Source organism: Ochotona princeps, chromosome 12 (assembly GCF_030435755.1).
Source record: "Ochotona princeps isolate mOchPri1 chromosome 12, mOchPri1.hap1, whole genome shotgun sequence".
Classification (NCBI taxonomy): Eukaryota; Metazoa; Chordata; class Mammalia; order Lagomorpha; family Ochotonidae; genus Ochotona; species Ochotona princeps.
Genome location: NC_080843.1, coordinates 8,235,959 through 8,253,154, shown reverse-complemented (window position 1 = coordinate 8,253,154; position 17,196 = coordinate 8,235,959). Strand labels below are relative to the sequence as shown.

At 42.1% G+C, this 17,196-nt stretch overlaps 1 protein-coding gene across 2 annotated transcripts in view; it reads right to left on the bottom strand.

Annotated features, from left to right (window-relative positions):
• Nucleotides 1-17,196, bottom strand: part of NALCN (sodium leak channel, non-selective) — a 258,521-nt gene that overhangs the window by 85,576 nt on the left and 155,749 nt on the right. For both annotated transcript variants that reach the window (XM_004577371.4, XM_058670621.1), the window contains one exon: nt 12,924-12,998. In XM_004577371.4, the coding sequence (XP_004577428.2) occupies nt 12,924-12,998 (75 nt within the window). The remainder of the gene's footprint in view (nt 1-12,923; nt 12,999-17,196) is intronic.

Here is a 17,196-nt window from a genome sequence, read left to right as displayed (position 1 = left end):
GAGTTGCAAACATGGTGCAGAGTTCTTGAATACCCTTGACCTAGATTTTTCTTAGGCTGCTATTTTACACAACCATAGATTTCTTAGCATCACTAAGAAATTAACCTTGGTCTAACACTTTGAACTACAGTGCAGAAATTGGGATTTTAGGGTTTTTACATGAAAGCCTTCCTTCTGTTCCAGCAACCCTTCTAGGACATCACATTGTGCTTCGCTGCTGCTGCATTTTTAAACGTATTAATTAATGGGGGAGAAAGGGAGTGAGGAGAGCAGAGGAGGCAGACAGGGAGGGGCCAAGTTAGTTCCATCTGCCAAACCACTCTCCAAATTCCAACTTGCTTCTATGTTCTTCTTGGCTGTGCAATTTCTCAAAATTTCCTTGTTTTAATGACTTTGATCACTATGAGGAGAACCAGTTGGGTATTTTGTAGAGTATTCTGCAGCGTGGAATTCTTGATGTTTTCTCATCAACCATGGGTTCTTAACAGAGAATACCATAGAACTATGACTAATCTCATCATGCGAGGGGACTTATGATCAAAATGGGTCAGAGACAGAGAGAAAGATCTTCCATCAATGATTCACTCCCCAAGTAGGTGCAATAGCCAGAGCTGAGCCAGTCTGAAGCTAGAAGCCAGGAGCTTCTTCCAGATCTCCCATGCAGGTGCAGGGTCCCAAAGCTCGCTTTGGGCTGTCCTCGATTGCTTTCCCAGGCCACAAGCGGGGAGCTGGATGGGAAGCGGGGCCACTGGGATTAGAACTGGTGCCCACATGGGATTCCGGTGTGTGCAAAGCAAGGATTTCAGCCACTAGACTGCCGTGCCGAGCCCTCTCTGTAATGTTTTAAGCACTAATTTTATCATTAATTAGCTCTTGTCTGTAGTGATTCTAGTGTTCAAAGGGAAATTTTCCATGTCCATTATTTATTGTGTTATTTCTATTTTTCCATGTTTATTATTTGAAATTATTCTTTGAGAAGGAACGATTCTTCTCCATTTATACATTCACTGATGTACTTATATAAGTACTGATCTGTGGGCATACTTTGGGGGCGGTGATAATCCAGAGCTATGCTTACTTGGTTTGTTGCTCAAAACAGTCTGACTTAACACATGGGGTCCTTTGGCTTAGTCTGTGAACACACTTCCTCTTCCTGTCTTCCCCTTCCTCCTTCTCCTTCTCTTCTCCATTAACTTTCTTTAGCACTTTTGCTACATCTTAGTACTAAATCTTAGGACTAGGCCTTCTTGTTCTTACTAGTCAATGCTAATCCTCTCCTTTATCCATGGGGACACATGCTTGAAATACAATACATATCTATGACACATGTATAATACATATACTAGACAATAGTACAGAATCCCATAGAGACAGTTTTCTTATATACACATACCTATGATGAAATTTATAATTAGGCACAATAAGAGGTAAATAATAAAATAGGACAATTTTAACAATGCAATGTTGTGAAAGTGTGTGACTGTGATTTTTCTCTCACACTATGTATTGTATGTTCACGTCAATGGAAGCATTTTAGAGCTTTCCTTTTTTTTTTATGTATCCAAGTTGCCAACACCACTACTTTGCAGTTAGGAATTATTATTAAGTAAAACAATAGAGACTTCAACAAAGCGCTAAGATAGTAGATTGAATGACTAATGGGTGGGTAGCTTATACAGCATGGATACACTGGACAAAGGCCTAAGTCAGGTTCTGGGTGGGATGGGATGGGATGATGTGAGATTCCATCACGTTGCTCAGAACTCTTTGCTTCTGGAATTCTCTAACACTTTCAGACCATAATTGGCTGCAGGTAACTGAAACACGAACAGAGAAAGTGAAACAACAAATTAGAGGAGCTCATGTGCTGCTCACCTCCCTCAGCCAAAAGAGGTGGGCAGCAGACGTATGAGCTCAAACCCACGGACTCTGCAAATACACACACACACACACACACTTGGTTTTGCAAATGTTAACTTCTCTATATATGTGTGTGTCTGACATAAGCACAGATCCACACCTATGAATGCATATGCATATCTAGCTTAAAACAAGGTCTGTTCTTGCTGACGCTCCTGTTCCAAGGACTTCATTTGAGCAAGTCCCTCTGCTTAGCTGTTTCTTCTATTTCTGACAGTGCAAAATGATTTCATATTAATTTCCTTACCTGTTGTATCTTTAGTATATGTGCTGCCGAAGCAAGCACTACCTGTTGTATCTTGCTGTCCACATGGGATCTTCAAAAAGTTAATGGAAAACGTATGTTATGAAAAAAATTATGCACAGTTACGAAAAAATTATGCACAGATTATAAAATTTTGCATTAAATCAATGTCTTTTAACTCCATTTTCCATATATTTTTGAAGTGCTTTCATATAATGCTATGTTGGTAATGCTACTATCACAGAAATACAACACTTTAACTTAGAGGTTAGGAAAATACAAATTCTGCTTTGGGGTTTTGGACCCAGCAATGCTCCGTCCTCTTCAGTAATTCCTTTTCTGGCAACTCCACAAGCATGCATTTCCATGCATGATTCTTGAGTATGCTGCAGCTGACTAATAAAACTGTGAAATTTTGTAGATCCCAATAAAAGAGTTTATTGGCTGCAACATGAAAATTTCCATTCATCAACATATTAAAATGAAATACATGGAAATTGGGAAACCATCAAACACACAGCTCACATTTATGTTTCTCAGTTCATAGACACAATCCAAGTCACTCTACAAACCAGAGCACACACTATTTAGCAGTCATCTACTCCTGACCTAGCACTGAGCCAGTGCACCAAGAACATAAGGAAAGACCAAGAACGAAAACATCACTCCTCCACGGGGCTAGAAGGCTGGACCAGGAACAAAGGAAAAGCGCTAGTCACAATTACTGAATATATTGCATGACTTTCTGGGTTAGCTTTAGTCCAACACAGTCCAGTGTAGTTAAGCCTCATATTGGATTCCAACAATCTCTAACTCCTAGCCTAGGAACAGCAGTGTGACTTGTGGTCTTGACCACAGGTCTACATTTCCTTCTTTGGGTCCAGTCAAGGAGAGAAAATAGGATCCAATGAAGCCATGACATTTCAGGCTGATCCCTTTTTTAGAATGGTCTTGGTCTAGGCCTGATTACTGACGTTCATGGCCTTTGCTGAGTGGGTCCACACACAGCTAGAGTGACTCACTTATTTGTAAGAGTTTCTAGGTAGTCTTCCACAGCCAAGGACTGTTACCATGTAGCGAGTGCTGGCCTCCACGCGCCATTCTGCTACATCCTTCTGCAGTTCCAGTGTCTCTGTTAGAGCTGCTTCCGTGTGCCTCTCCCATCTTTCACAGGAGCCACTGAGAGCTGCTCTTGCAGTCACAGGAAGGAGGGATCCTGCAGCTATCAATCCAGAAGGGAATCTTCCCTACAGTCTCTGAAAGCTGCAGCATGTTCTGGCTGACTCTCCTGCAGATTCCTCAAGGCTTACTTGGGCATGATTACATGGCTCTCATCCTCCCCAGTCTCAAGAAGATGTCACCTTCTTTCAGGAACTGACTCACTCTTCTGTAACCAAGGGGTTTGGAAAGGTTTATCAGCTTCTTAAAATAAACAATAAGGCAGGTTGTATAAACCAAACCCAACAAGGACGGAGGTAGTGACAATATTGCCAATGTGTTCATGTTAGTGTTTAGATCCACACAGGTAAAAATCACTGGGCTAACTCCTCACCATCTCTTAACGCAGCTATGAAAGTGCCTCTTTGTGATTCAGCATCTGTCAGATGCTGCATAAAACTGAAACAACTGTCACACTGTTTTCTTAGAACTTTAACAACTGAGTTTCCTGCTGCCTGTCACAAAAGGAGTGGGGAAAGAACTCTTAGGTTGTACTTCATGATCATCCTTGCTGTGTTTTAATTACATTGTGCAGTAAGTCCTCACTGTCCTTAAAAATTCTGTCCTCTTGAGCAAAGTAAGTAAAATAAAAACAACATCCATGCTGAGCAGTGGGAAGCGCTTGGGTGGAGTTGAAGTTTGATTTTTCTCTCCTAATTCATGCACATTTTCCCTTGAAACCTCACTTTGATTTTGTTCATTTATGGAGTTACTTAGCAGAGCAATGAGCAAGAAACAATAAAAGTGTGAAGCATCTTCAACAAATTCATGGCAATCCATATCATGAAAACTACCAGGCAGGGATTTCCAATGTTCTTACACCAACGTAAGCTCACTTTGTAATTTTACTCGTACACAAAAATCTTTTGAAATACCCTAGTAACTATGAACTAGCATGCTTAGGAATGGTACAACCCACAACACACCAAAGTAAACTTCAGCTGTCACAGTCATGCAGTTTCATGTATATTCAATGTTGAGAAAGTCCACAGCTAACAACAAAATGTCCCTGAGGCAAAAGGGATGAAGCAGAGTAAGATTTCCAGAACAGGGCCTGGCGGCGGGGCCTAGCGGCTAAAGTCCTAGCCTTGAACGCGCCGGGATCCCATATGGGCACCAGTTCTTATCCCGGCAGCTCCACTTCCCATCCAGCTCCCTGCTTGTGGCCTGGGAAAGCAGTCAAGGACCGCCCAAAGCCTTGGGACCCCTGCACGCACATGGGAGATCTGGAAAAGGCTCCTGGTTCAGCTTTGGATCGGCGCGCACCGGCCCGTTGCGGCTCACTTGGGGAGTGAATCATCGGATGGAAGATCTTCCTCTCTGTCTCTCCTCCTCTCTGTATATCCGACTTTCCAATAACAATAAAATCTTTAAAAAAAAAAAAAAAGATTTCCAGAACAAACTTCTGTCAAGCGATGTAGTTCAGCTGAGTCCTGTGTGGAATGGAAATTTGGATGGTTACAAAGAAACCCTTTTGCCTACAAGTTTGCTACAGATAAAGGTTATCATTATGGGATTTCCTTGCCTAGGCATAGAATAAATGACTTCAAATGCAAAGAAAGTTGCTCTGGGCTGCTGGATGGCCTGGAATTTTAGGAGGGTGTTCATAGTTCTCTATGGTCCCCAGCTTTCAGTGGGGTAACTTCCCAGGTTCTTGATGACAGAGAGCAGGTTCATTTCTTTTTATAGAGAACAAAGTTGAAAAACTATATTAGTTCCTTAGGGCTGCCCTAGTAGACCAAATGCCAAATGGCTTGAAACAACAGAAATGTCTTACTCTACAGTTAGGGCTTGTCTGAGATTAACAAGTCAGTAGAGTAAGTGCCTTCGGAGGTTCTGGGTATCTATGGGTCTATTCCATGGTCTCCTCTTCTTTGGTGACACTGTGGTTCTGGCTGTCCCTTGTAGATGCATCAGCCAACTCTCTTGTCTTGGTCACCACAAGGTGTGCTTCTCTGGGGCTGTGTCTCTTCTTCTCACAAGGTCACTGCTCATGTAGGACCAGGGTCCGCTCTAGTGACCTCAACTTTAGAATCACAAACACCCTCTGTCTAATTAATTCACAAATACCAGCAATGAGAAATTTTAGGGCTTTAATATTTTTTCAAAGATTTATTTTATATATACGAAAGAGTTGAGAGAGAGAGGAGGAAAGGAGTGAGGGAGAGAGGAAGGAAAAGAAAGACATGTAGAGATCTTTCTTCTGCTTTCTTACACTTGAAATGGTTGCAACACCCAGGGCTAGGCTAGGCGTAAGCCAAGAGCTTCATCCAGGTCTCCTATGGGGCAGTAGGAACTCAAGAACGTGGGCCATTGTCCATTGCTTTCTTAGGAGCGTTACTAGAAAATTGGCACAGGAAGCACACCCATGTGGGATGGCAGGGTTAGAGGCAGCAGCTTGGCCACTGATGCCACAATGCTGGCCTCAGAATAGGTTTTTTTTAAAAATATTTATTTATTTGGATTAGAAATGCAGATTTACATAGAGAAGGAGAAACACTGAGAAAAAGATCTTCCATTTGCTGGTTCACTCCCCAAGTGGTCACAATGTCCAGAAATGAACCAATCTGAAGGCTAGGCCAGGAGCTTCTTCTGCTCCCGCCACTCGTGCTGTGACTTCTGCTGCGTGCTTCCTCCCTGACACACCATCCATTTGTTTTCGCAAAGGGAATCACTCTGCCCTAGCTGACCTCAGGTTCTCCAAGAGCTGGCATTACTCTATGTATGCTGATTTTGTCTCTTTGTGGTATTTTCATCCAGATCCTCCACTCAATCATCAACCTTTTTCTCTTTCAAAACTGTGTCATACATGTCTACCAGACACCTCATAGAACATATGACCAGCATCCATCCATCAAAGGCAAACAAATTTCCCGCTTCCTTTTACGCCTGCATTCTCAGTACTCCGAGGGTAATTCAGACACCTAAGTGACAGCCTCGACTCCTGCTTTGGCTCACTTCCTACTTCTACCAGTAACCAAATGCCCTCCTCTGTATGCCACCTCTACTGAGTAATCTGTACTTCCTCATACAGGTTCGGGTTACCACCTACTTCCAGGGGCGACCCTCCTGTCTGTAAAACACCTGTCCTCCAGGTGCGCTCCTCTTCATGCAGCTGAAGCCAGTACGCAGGCATGGTTATGTGACTGTGGCATAAATGCCATCAGGGTAATTTCAAACACTTAGTGCCATCCAAAGAATTTTTTTTTAACTTTCTGATTAGTCTTCTTGTTTATTTATTTTTTTATCACTTCTCATTTAAGATCTTTTTTGTACTTGTGGTTAATGAACTTTCTTTTTTTAAAAATTATTTATTATTTTTAATTCATTAATTACATTGTATTATGTGACACAGTTTCATAGGTACTTGGGTTCTCCCCACCCCTCCCCAAACCCTCCCACCATGGTGGATTCCTCCACCTTGTTGCATAACCACAGTTCAAGTTCAGCCGAGATTCCCCCATTGCATCCAAAGAATTTTGCCTGCTGGCCCCTGCTTCTTTTTACAGCTCACCATTCTCACTTACGCAATGCCTGAGTCACAGTGGACTCCCAGCAGCCAGAAAAGCACCCAGAGAAAACATTTGCTTTCCCATTGGACTCAGGTGCCCTCCTTCAAGTCATTCTCCTCTAAGCCCCTTCATCTAGCTCAGCACCACTCAACTTCTGTAATTCCGCATGTATTTGTGAGAAAATGTCTCTGCCATTGTAGTCTGTATTCAGTGTGTCTCTTGGATGTTTCTTAAATGTATCAGAATGGTCAACAGTGAAGCAAAAGTGTTTCCCTGTCACTATCCCCCATTGCTTCTCAGATTGAGGATAGGGACACATGTCCCTTGTCCCCAACACAATCTCTGCAGTATCCAGAATTCAGGCTAAAAAATGAGTGTGTTCAGTAGAGTGTGTCTGTAGAAGGCATGTGACAGATGGTCTATACCTCTGCACACTGGAATCAAAAAGCCCTCCCCACACTCTTCTTCCTGGTTCACAAAGCAGCGCTCTGATCACTGCTTTGCTTCCTGTCTGTCCACTCACAAGGAGATAATGTGCTCATCTAAAAATCTGAGAAGTCACTCATCTCAATCTGCTTTCTAAACGTGCCTGTTACGATGAATGAAGGAGCTGTTGAACCCTTTGGCAACAGGACCCAGATATTCACAAATTGGGTGATCCTGGGTGAATGTTCACGCCCACAATTGCCATATTCAGAATCAAATATAATAGTTATAACAGTTTAATATGGTATTTCCCACACAAATAGTTGGACTGTGGCAGCCACATCACTTTTGTTTGAGTTCACACCCAAAAGAGTTTCAAAATACCGAGTCAGACGGTGATCACCTGTGTGGCCCCCTCCAGCCACATGCCTGTCTCCTTGCTATGGCCCTACAGCTGGAAGCAGTGTTAATTTAGAAGACAAGACAGAGATGATGATGAAAGCTCCAAAGAATCTGGGCCAATAGTATATCCATAAATAATTATAATAATTTCTTTTCTTTTCTGATATAGGGACCAAAAAGACCCAGAAGATTCCATCTGCAAGTTAGAGACCTTAAGAAATCTAGAGGGCGGAAGTTCCTGCCTGGGTCTGGAGCCTCCGAAACCCAGTCGCGAAGACAGGCACTCCTTTACCCAGCACAAGCAGAAGGGACCCAGTGTTCCTCCAAGGATCTGAAAGGGATCCTCAAAGGATCCTCAAAGGATCTGAAGCTGTGCTCCAATGGGGAAAGGGATCTGCTTTGCTCCTCAGAAACATCCTCACAGATGCACTATTTTACTGTCTAGGGATTCCTCAGCCCAGTCTACTCACCCTATGAGATCAACATTACAGAGAGTGAGAATAAATGCAAACATTTTTTTTAAACAAAATGGGATGCAAGAGTTAGTTATTTTTGTTTTTTAAAAAAGTGATAGTTTAACACAAGAGACAAGATTCCCTATACATGTACCCTCCATCAAAGACTGCATATCATCACGTTTGAACTGGGATTCAAGGGAGATTGGTGCAAGTGCTGGCTGGAGAAAAAATTTTAATTTTTTAGCTTTGACTTTAATCTAAAAAGACTATCTCTCATTCCCTTTTCAACAATTCTTTCCCCGAGGCTCCTCTGGGCATTTTTCCTCCCTCCCAGTTTAATGAATTTTCTACTGCTTAAAAGGAAATGTTTTATATCTCTATTGCATTGATTTGGCAAAAATCATTAAAGCAGCAAGAATTCTCATAGAATTCAAAGTTTACAGAGCTTCCTCTCCATTTCCTAATATTATTCCTACTCCACTGAACTTCAAAACCTTCATCTCACTGCCATTTAGAGGACAGTTTTAGGTCATTTTTTTCTGCTAAAAAAAAAAAAGCTGTACCAACTGACTTGATCCCTCAGCAGCTTACCATAATCACACCTTGGCAAACAGTATCATGCAGACATAACATGTATTTCCCAGGTCTTGAACTAGGTTTAGGGGAGACCAAACAAAGAAGCCTGTCCTTCAGTTACCAGGGCATAGGGCCATGCAAATTAGGGCAACCATCAGAGAACTACCCTCTTTGTATCACTGCTCAGGATAAATTGTATCTAACAGGTCACGCACAAGGAAAGCAGTAGAGGAACTTCTATGTGGATCCTTGATTAGGGGTGGCTCTGGAACCATTCTTTATTTTGAGGACCACATTAGTGGTGGCCATGGCACACATCAGTGATACACTGCAGAAGATGTGATGAGAATAGGCAATGCCATTGAAATTCATCTATCTCTTACTTTCCCTTCTAAATGCTTTCTTAAAAAAAAAAAAAAAAACTGAACCTGTACTTTTTCCCACCAAAATGCTGTGATGTGGCAATTAGAAATTCAGTATTGCCTTCCAGTCTTCTTAAAGGAAGATCCACATGAGAGAGGCATTCCAACTTTAGCATGAAGCAAACAGTGCTGCCACCTAGAATGTGCAGATTTCTTGCTAAAAATATAAAGCCTGTCACGGCAGCACAGGTGCAAGTTTCCCTTGAGCCTCCGTGAAGTGTTAACATGCTCTCTGGGCTCCCCAGCTTCCCCTTTGGAGTGCTGAGGTAAGCAGGTGCTGTCAAGGGGTGCAGAGGAGAGGTGCAGACTGACCTGGCTCTACCCGAGGCGGAAGTGACTGACCGCACAGCCTCCTGGCCCTCAGGAAGCCCCACCCAAGCAGAAAGGCTCCAGTGTCCTTTGACACAAACATCACTGGCTTAGCCTCCTGATGGTGGATTTGCTCATCTTACCACACACTCTTTTTTTGCATGACACTTTCCTATTGTGGTTCTCCTTAAATGCTACTCTATTTCTACTTCTTTCTCTGTCATTCTAACGTGGCCCCTCCACCCTTGAGCTCCGTCTGGAGTCCTGAAGGTGCCCTTTGCTCTCCCAGGCACCTGTTCTGCTTTGTGGCTCCCTACTGAGCGTGTCTCATTTAACTGCTCCATTTCCTAAGTTGTCAACATTGTTTTCTTTTCCTCTTGAAATGGCACCATGGACCTAGTTTCATATTTTATTGCAACTGTTTTTCACACACACATAGTAAGCCTTACAAAAAGCTTGTGATTAAAGTGGACCAGTTCTGCAAGAGCTGCCTTGAGCCACAATAGGTAACTAGCATGCAGAAGGTGTAGCAGCTCCACGGACTCTGATTACACCACCTTGAATTTTCTCGAGAATCCCCGACCCCCCTCCAGAAAAAGAGCCTCATTCTACATGCTACTTGGTGAATACAGGATGCTTGTTATGTACAGTGTTGTCGTTTAGTGTGGATGAGCTTCCAGAGAGCACATACACGACACAGATGCCACTATTGACTTGACTTGGTTTACAGGTTAACAGGCTGCACTTTAGGTTTCTACTGCCCAGGTCTGAATTCCAGCCTTTATTTTTTGACTATGTGGCCTTGTACAAGTTACAGAAGTTACCTGTGTCTTACTCTCCTCATCCGTAAGATGGGCATTATAACAAAACATGAAATGTTTTGAGAATTAATGAAAGAATGCACTATCTGGCTTGCACCATCCAAGCCTTCAACAGTGTTACTGGTGGCCTGAACATCCTATAGACTTGTAGAATAAGTGAAAGGTGAATATTAAGATTTGAATTGAATGAAGACAGAACTTGGAATGCACAGTACCTTCCGGAGCTTAGGAAATTTTAGTTAAATCATGTTTTTTTTTCTCCTTATATTTTCTCTTTTCTCTGGCTGAAAACAGTAAAACCACTATTGTATTCAAATCTTAAGGGTTGACCATTTATATTGAAAGCAAAATAAACACATTCTTCAGATAACATTTTTTATCTGAAGTTTAAAAGAAGCCACGAAAAGGAGTCCAAAGCTTCAGGCACCCACAAGTACCTGTATGTGTGTATGAAATTTCATGCATGCATATTTGTGCTTGTCTGTTTTCTTAAAACTACGTAAATGAAGCCTATCTCCAAGGCCACGCTCACTGGTGCTAAGGAAACCAGGTTTACGAAAAATGGTGTTATTGACTAGTGAAGAACAAACATGCCTATACAAAAGTGAAAGAAAAAAAGGTACATTTTACACTGTTCCACCAATTTCAAGCATGAAATGCAATGAATTCCAAGAGCGAAATGAATAGATGAGTGTAATGAGTGTGGTTTCAGTCTAATCAAGGATAAAGAACAATGTGCAAGTACAAATGAAATTGGGATGGCTGCTGCATCCGTGATTGGGACTGTGAGTTCTCAAGTGTCAGAGAAGACATTCTAAATTGTGGGCTAGCACAACTGGATAATCAGTTCTCATGTACAGAACTTCCTCAAACACAAGTGATGAAATAACATCCATTTTATAACTAGTGATCTATTCAAATCCGCGTGTACTGTATTAACACTCCATTGTCCAGAAGGACAGGCAGATGTCAATCCAGGCCTGATGCTTTGATGATCAGTTTTTCGGCTCAGGTAAAAATAAAATGAGATGCCGACAGCGACCCTTGTGTATGTAAATCACAAAAGTTTAATGATGCTATGTATATACACCTTTATATAAAAAGAAACTATTGAGAAAACACTGTAAAATATCCTTAGGCTTGAACTTCATTAATTTAAAAAAAATGCTACATATAAATTTATTTTTCTGTTTAGGAAAAACATCTTTTTTGCAAATATGGGCTGCCTTCCATAGTGTTTCACTTGTTAAAAGCTTATTTAGGACTATATCAGACCCGACAGCACACACACAAAATAAAATAATTTCATCTATTTAGAATACATATTTTAATGCATTCTATCAGATGATACTAAAATTTAATGCAAATAAATACAGAATGAAACCCTACATTGATATAGCAGATTGGTTAAGCATGGTCTACAGAGGTTACACAGCAGCAACAGTCTGATTGGTCATGTCGAATTATATTATTGATCAGTTTCAATGTTGAACCCACACAACACATGTTTCTTCTGCAGTGAAGTTAGGACACCAATACACTCAGAACTCTGAAGGATCTATTTTTTTCTCACACAAAGTAAAAAGATGGGAAAGAAGTCACACGCCACCTACCCAGACACCCATTTACCACTATAGCTTCAGATAGTAGTGAACGCAAAACCTATCTCAGTTCTCTCGTGGCAAGAACCTTTCTAGCAAACACATCTTTTTCTTATTGGAATTCTTGTTTAAATGCATAGGCAATGGAGAAAAGATTAATAATACAGAATGCCTAAAGTGATCATTAGCTATATATAACCATAAATTTTAAAATACTCAATAGGTTATGCTTTTTTGTTAAAATATACATGACTTTGAAAAATTCTGAATGTTAAAGCCTTCCTATAATTCCCAGCAGAATTCTTGTGGAGCCCCGGTCAAGTTCGTGAGTCTCCAACACAACCTGGTAACGTGCAAGAACATTTCACTACGGTCCTGTTCCCACCCCAACTCCTTGTAGCGTTCAGACTTTGGCTCTGAAGGAGCCAAAGATTCGAGCCACGTATGCCTCATGCACGGACAGTAGGCTGTTAAAAACACAGCCTTCACCTGTATCCATGTCCATTGTGGGAGGACACTGCCAATGATCGGAGAGCCAATCCGACTTCATGCCTCACTCAGCACACATCTGATCATTTATACAATCCAATTTCTTACAATCGTTATGGGTATCCAGACTAAACTCGTAGTGTCTAGAGAGCAGGTAAGTTGATGTTTATTATGTTTGTGACAATGAACACAATTATGCAAAGCAGAAATCTGGCTCTATGCATTTAATTTCTAACAACCTTCACTCAGCGGCAGATGGAAAGTGATATGCAGATCCAACATACTCTGCTATGCCTACCTCATTTTTATTCAGTAATATAAAATGATCTCTAGGATTATTTATAGAGCAATAGAAATTTTCCTTGTGGATATTAAGCAAAAGCTAAAAGAATATCACACTCAAGCCATGTTAACTTATTAAGCTCTATTTTTTTTTTACTTTGAAGCTCTTAATATTTCCTATAAGCATGTTTGGCCCTTAAGTTTTTTAAATGCAGGCTTAAAAAAATCCCCAACATTACTTACTTGTTTTAGCTTCTTTAGATCTTCATCAAGTTCTAAGTTGTCCAAAATTACAGCAACAAACAAACTCAGGAGGATCTATAAAATGGTTAAACAACAATGAAAAAACCAACATGCCATAGGTATTACAACATTATCTATGTGCTATAGAGTATCTGCCCAGCATATATTAGAGGTGGAATTCATTTTTGAAAAATAAACATGCAGTTATGAGTTACTGCCTAGACATTTAGGGTATGGATCACGACTATATAAAAGGAAATGCATGTCAAGTGAAATAAACAATGCAAAATCACAATTTGCTTTGTCATTTATAAAGGAAATAAAGAATTCTTTAACTTAACAATGTCACTTCTAAAACTATGCCTTAAAGAAGTAATATGAAGTATTGATGAAAAGTATAATACAAACAGGGGCTTGCTAAAGGGTAATCTGTAACAGAGAATTACCAGAAACAACATCCAAGGCATATAAGCTGTGAATATGGTTACAGAGACCAATGTGACAGATTCATACAACCATTAAAAATGCCCATTTGGGAGAAATGGCATTGAGGTGCTTCTGGTTCAGCAACCGCATCAGAGTACTGGTTTCACATCCAGCTGCTCTGCTTCCGATCTAGCTCCCTGTTTATGTGCCTGGAATGGGATCTGATCATGGCCCAAGTACTTGAGCCTCTGCTAGTCCTGAGGGAGACCCGGATGGAATTTTTGCCTACTGTCTTCATCCTGGTGTGGCCCTGGCTGTTGTAGCCATTTGGGAAGTAATCAGGGGTTGGAAGATTCTGCCTTCTTGTCACTGTCGTGGGGCTAGAATATTATTAATCCATTGTAAGTAGAGTTTATTCATCTAGTCACTGATCTTGGCTTGTATAATAAGAGCTCAGCTTGCTGCATAAAGACCTAAGGTAAAGCCACAACAGGTTGTGGGACAGCCTAGTCCTAAGTTTCAGTTTCCTAGAACTGATGCGACCACTTCCCTGAAGTGGGCTGTCACCCATCCTAGACAGAGCTGACCAATCAGAAGTGACCTGGAAGGTCCCTGGTTAACAGGCAGTCACAGGAGATAAAGATCGCCCAATTATAAATCCTACCTGTGTCTGTCTGTAGACGTTGTCATCTATTCTTGGAATTTAAAGCTATATAACCAGATCCTTATAAAAACTGGATGAGATGTATAGGTGGGGTCCTTGTCAAGACTCCACTGCATTGGATAAGACTCGGACCCTAACTCGAGCTAGCAATAAAGTCTCTTTGCATTGTTGTGTACAGATATTGTCTGTTCACGGCTGAGGATAAATTCTGGACCCAACACTGCCTCAAAATACATCTTTTAAAAAAAATTCCCAGCATGGTTCCAAGATCCAAGAGGAGTTCCAGCATTCCACTTGATCCCGGGTGTTTGTGGCCCTGGAAAGGTCCCCTCTATACTGAACAAAATTGTCTGTGTAATTAGGAAGTTACAGAAAGTGAGTGGCAGTGAGGGAGAGATCTTCTCTTTACTGTTTTACTCCCCAAACTGTTGCATGGCCAATCCAAAGCCAGGAGCCAGGAGATTCCTCTGCTCAACCACATGGTTGCCCTGGGTCCAAGTGCGTGAATGATCTTTCACTGTTTTCCTATTAGCAGGAAGCTGGACAGGAAGTGGAGCAGCTGGGGCATGAACCAGCACCCAAATGGGGTGCTGATGTAAGATGCAGCTTCATCTGTGACACTACAATTCTAATCCCTCAGGCGCCATCTTGACTGCAACCGAGTGAGACACCGAACTGACACAGACAGCTACTTTCGCTGCAGATGCCTGATCCGCAGAGAGTAAGTTGATACTAAGTGTTTACTCCTTGGTAAGCTTCAAACATGCAGGCAATTCGTTACCAAGCAATAACTAACTAACCCATGCATGAGTTTTTACAGCACTGAGAAACACATTACACCATTAAGAGTCTATATACTTCAACTATGAGTTGAAAGGAGACAAAACGCTAAAAAAGACTTTAGAAATGTTCATGGCAGTTATTTTTGTGTGATAGTCTTCATCCTGCTATCTTGCTGGCCAGCCCACTCTGGCACTTTTAGTATTTCATAACATTCCCCAGATTATGAAAAAAGATACGCTTCTTTTAGAACAAATTAAAACAAGTGGGAATTATTGTTCAGTCCCCCTTCATTCTGAATTCTGAGTCCAATTTATTTGATTTTCCCTTTAATTCCTAATATATATTCTCCCTTTCATTTTCCTTTCTCATCACTAATTTCCATTTGTTGATGACAGGTGGTGAGGTTTGAAGGTGAGAAAACTAAGGCACTGGAGCCCCCTTACATACTTAGATTATTATGCAGAAGTTAATGCAGTCTCCAGGTTTAATGAGACCATGACAAGGAAATAAAAAAGGCTCTCTAAACATTATGACATTGTGACAGGAAATGTTTGGCATGAGACCACCATCTAACAGTCATGTCCTCTGGCATCTGACCAGAACTTAGAGAGGATATAGAAGAGTCTGGACCAGCGGTGACTGGACATCACCATGTCTGCTACTCCAGCATCTGGCTCATGCTGACACACACACGTCACGGTTCACTCTGAGTCTGGACTCTTTCCTATGGACTCGATGTTACAAAGCAATGTCACAGGTGTCCACCTGTGCTTTCTGTAAGGACTCAGACCAGCGAATGGGTTAACAGGCAGTCTGGCCAGGTCCCTGTTGGAATGAGAAAAGTGACAGAATTCCTTTAAAAGTAAACAAGGAGCTTAGGTCTTCCCAAAGGATGCCTTCAGCTCAAGTCCACACATTCCAGGGAGTTCAGATACAGACATACATTTTGGGGGCACCCCTTTTCTTGAGTTGCTGCTTGAGTTGCTGCTTTTGTGCCAGATGTACCAACTCACTGCTCTCAGGGTAGCTGGGGAGTTCTGCCTGTCTGGGAGCAGTTGAGGAACACACAGACCTTAAACCGTTTTTGAGTCCTTTCTCTCCGCAGACCTCTCAAGTAGCCACCCACCCCTGTCCAGCGAATCCTGCCCATGTGAGGCCCCTTACAGCGCTCTCCCCATTACATGCAGACAAGAGGAGGGGGTGGTTGTTGGATGTTCAACACAGCTGCTGCCTCCAGGGAAAATGAGGAACCTCAGAATCAGAATTCCAACCATTTGCCCTTTGCTCCTTGTTAACTGCAGTGTTTTCTGCTTTTGTGGTTTCTGCTTTGTTTGCTTGGATGGGGGGCTGTGTGACCTTGCAGGCCTGACAGCCTACATGACATAGGTGCAGGTCATGTAGGCAGAGCATTCCTCAGGAAGAAGGTCTCTGGTGTGCTTTTTAGATAAGACTTGTTCACTACCCTACAGCCCACCAGTTTATACTATTTGAAAGTTGCTCACTTCAAACCCAGCAATAGAAGCCTGCCAACTTGTTCTTTTTAAAAGTTAACAGTTAAACTGACCAATCATGACGGTGTAATTGTGTGGAATTGACCTCAATTGTATAAAAACCCTGGGCTGTCCAACCTCGGGGCTGCCCAGTCCCAACTTGCTGTGCAGAGGATGGCTGGGAGCCCAGGCAAGCCTGAATAAACCACCCTTACGTGTTTGCATCGGCTTCAGACTCTTGATGATATCTGGGGATCTCAAAATCTGGGCACAACAAAAACCCCATCCCTCACGTATCTCTAGGCAAGTAGAAACACAGCAAAACCGGAGTCGAGGTGAGGAGGATGGCTACACAAATGGAAAAACCCGAACTCCAAGCTCATTAGAGCATCACGGATTTAGATAGGAGCTGTCTGAGCATCGAGAGTTCTGAGAGACCACTACAACACATGGTCAGGGGTATCTGCTGGACGCTGCTTATCAGAAACTGCAGGATACTCATCAGAGCCCAGGAACTTGCAACAGTGAGCTCAGATGCCGGAAGCAGCAGCATGTGGCGGGGGAGGATTGTGAGAGGGAATCCCGGAGGCCTGGGAGCCTTGGCGCGTTTGGGGTGTGATTGAGAGGGTGCGTCTGGCTTAGGTTCCAAGGAGTAGGATGCAGACGAGGTTGGATCTCACAGAGATCAGGGGAAGACAGAGTTCTCAATAGTCCTCAGCATGTTTAATAGTTTTCCCCTACTGAACTTTTCCTTTCAAAACTCTGCTTTTGTTTTGAATGCATTCAGCACCAGCACAACCATTGAACATTAACTGCAGTGTGACATGCAGTTTGACTAAAGGTGATTAGATACAGAATACTTCCGCACCTTGTCAGGGAAAATAAACACTGGGCTTTATGTGATTGTTCT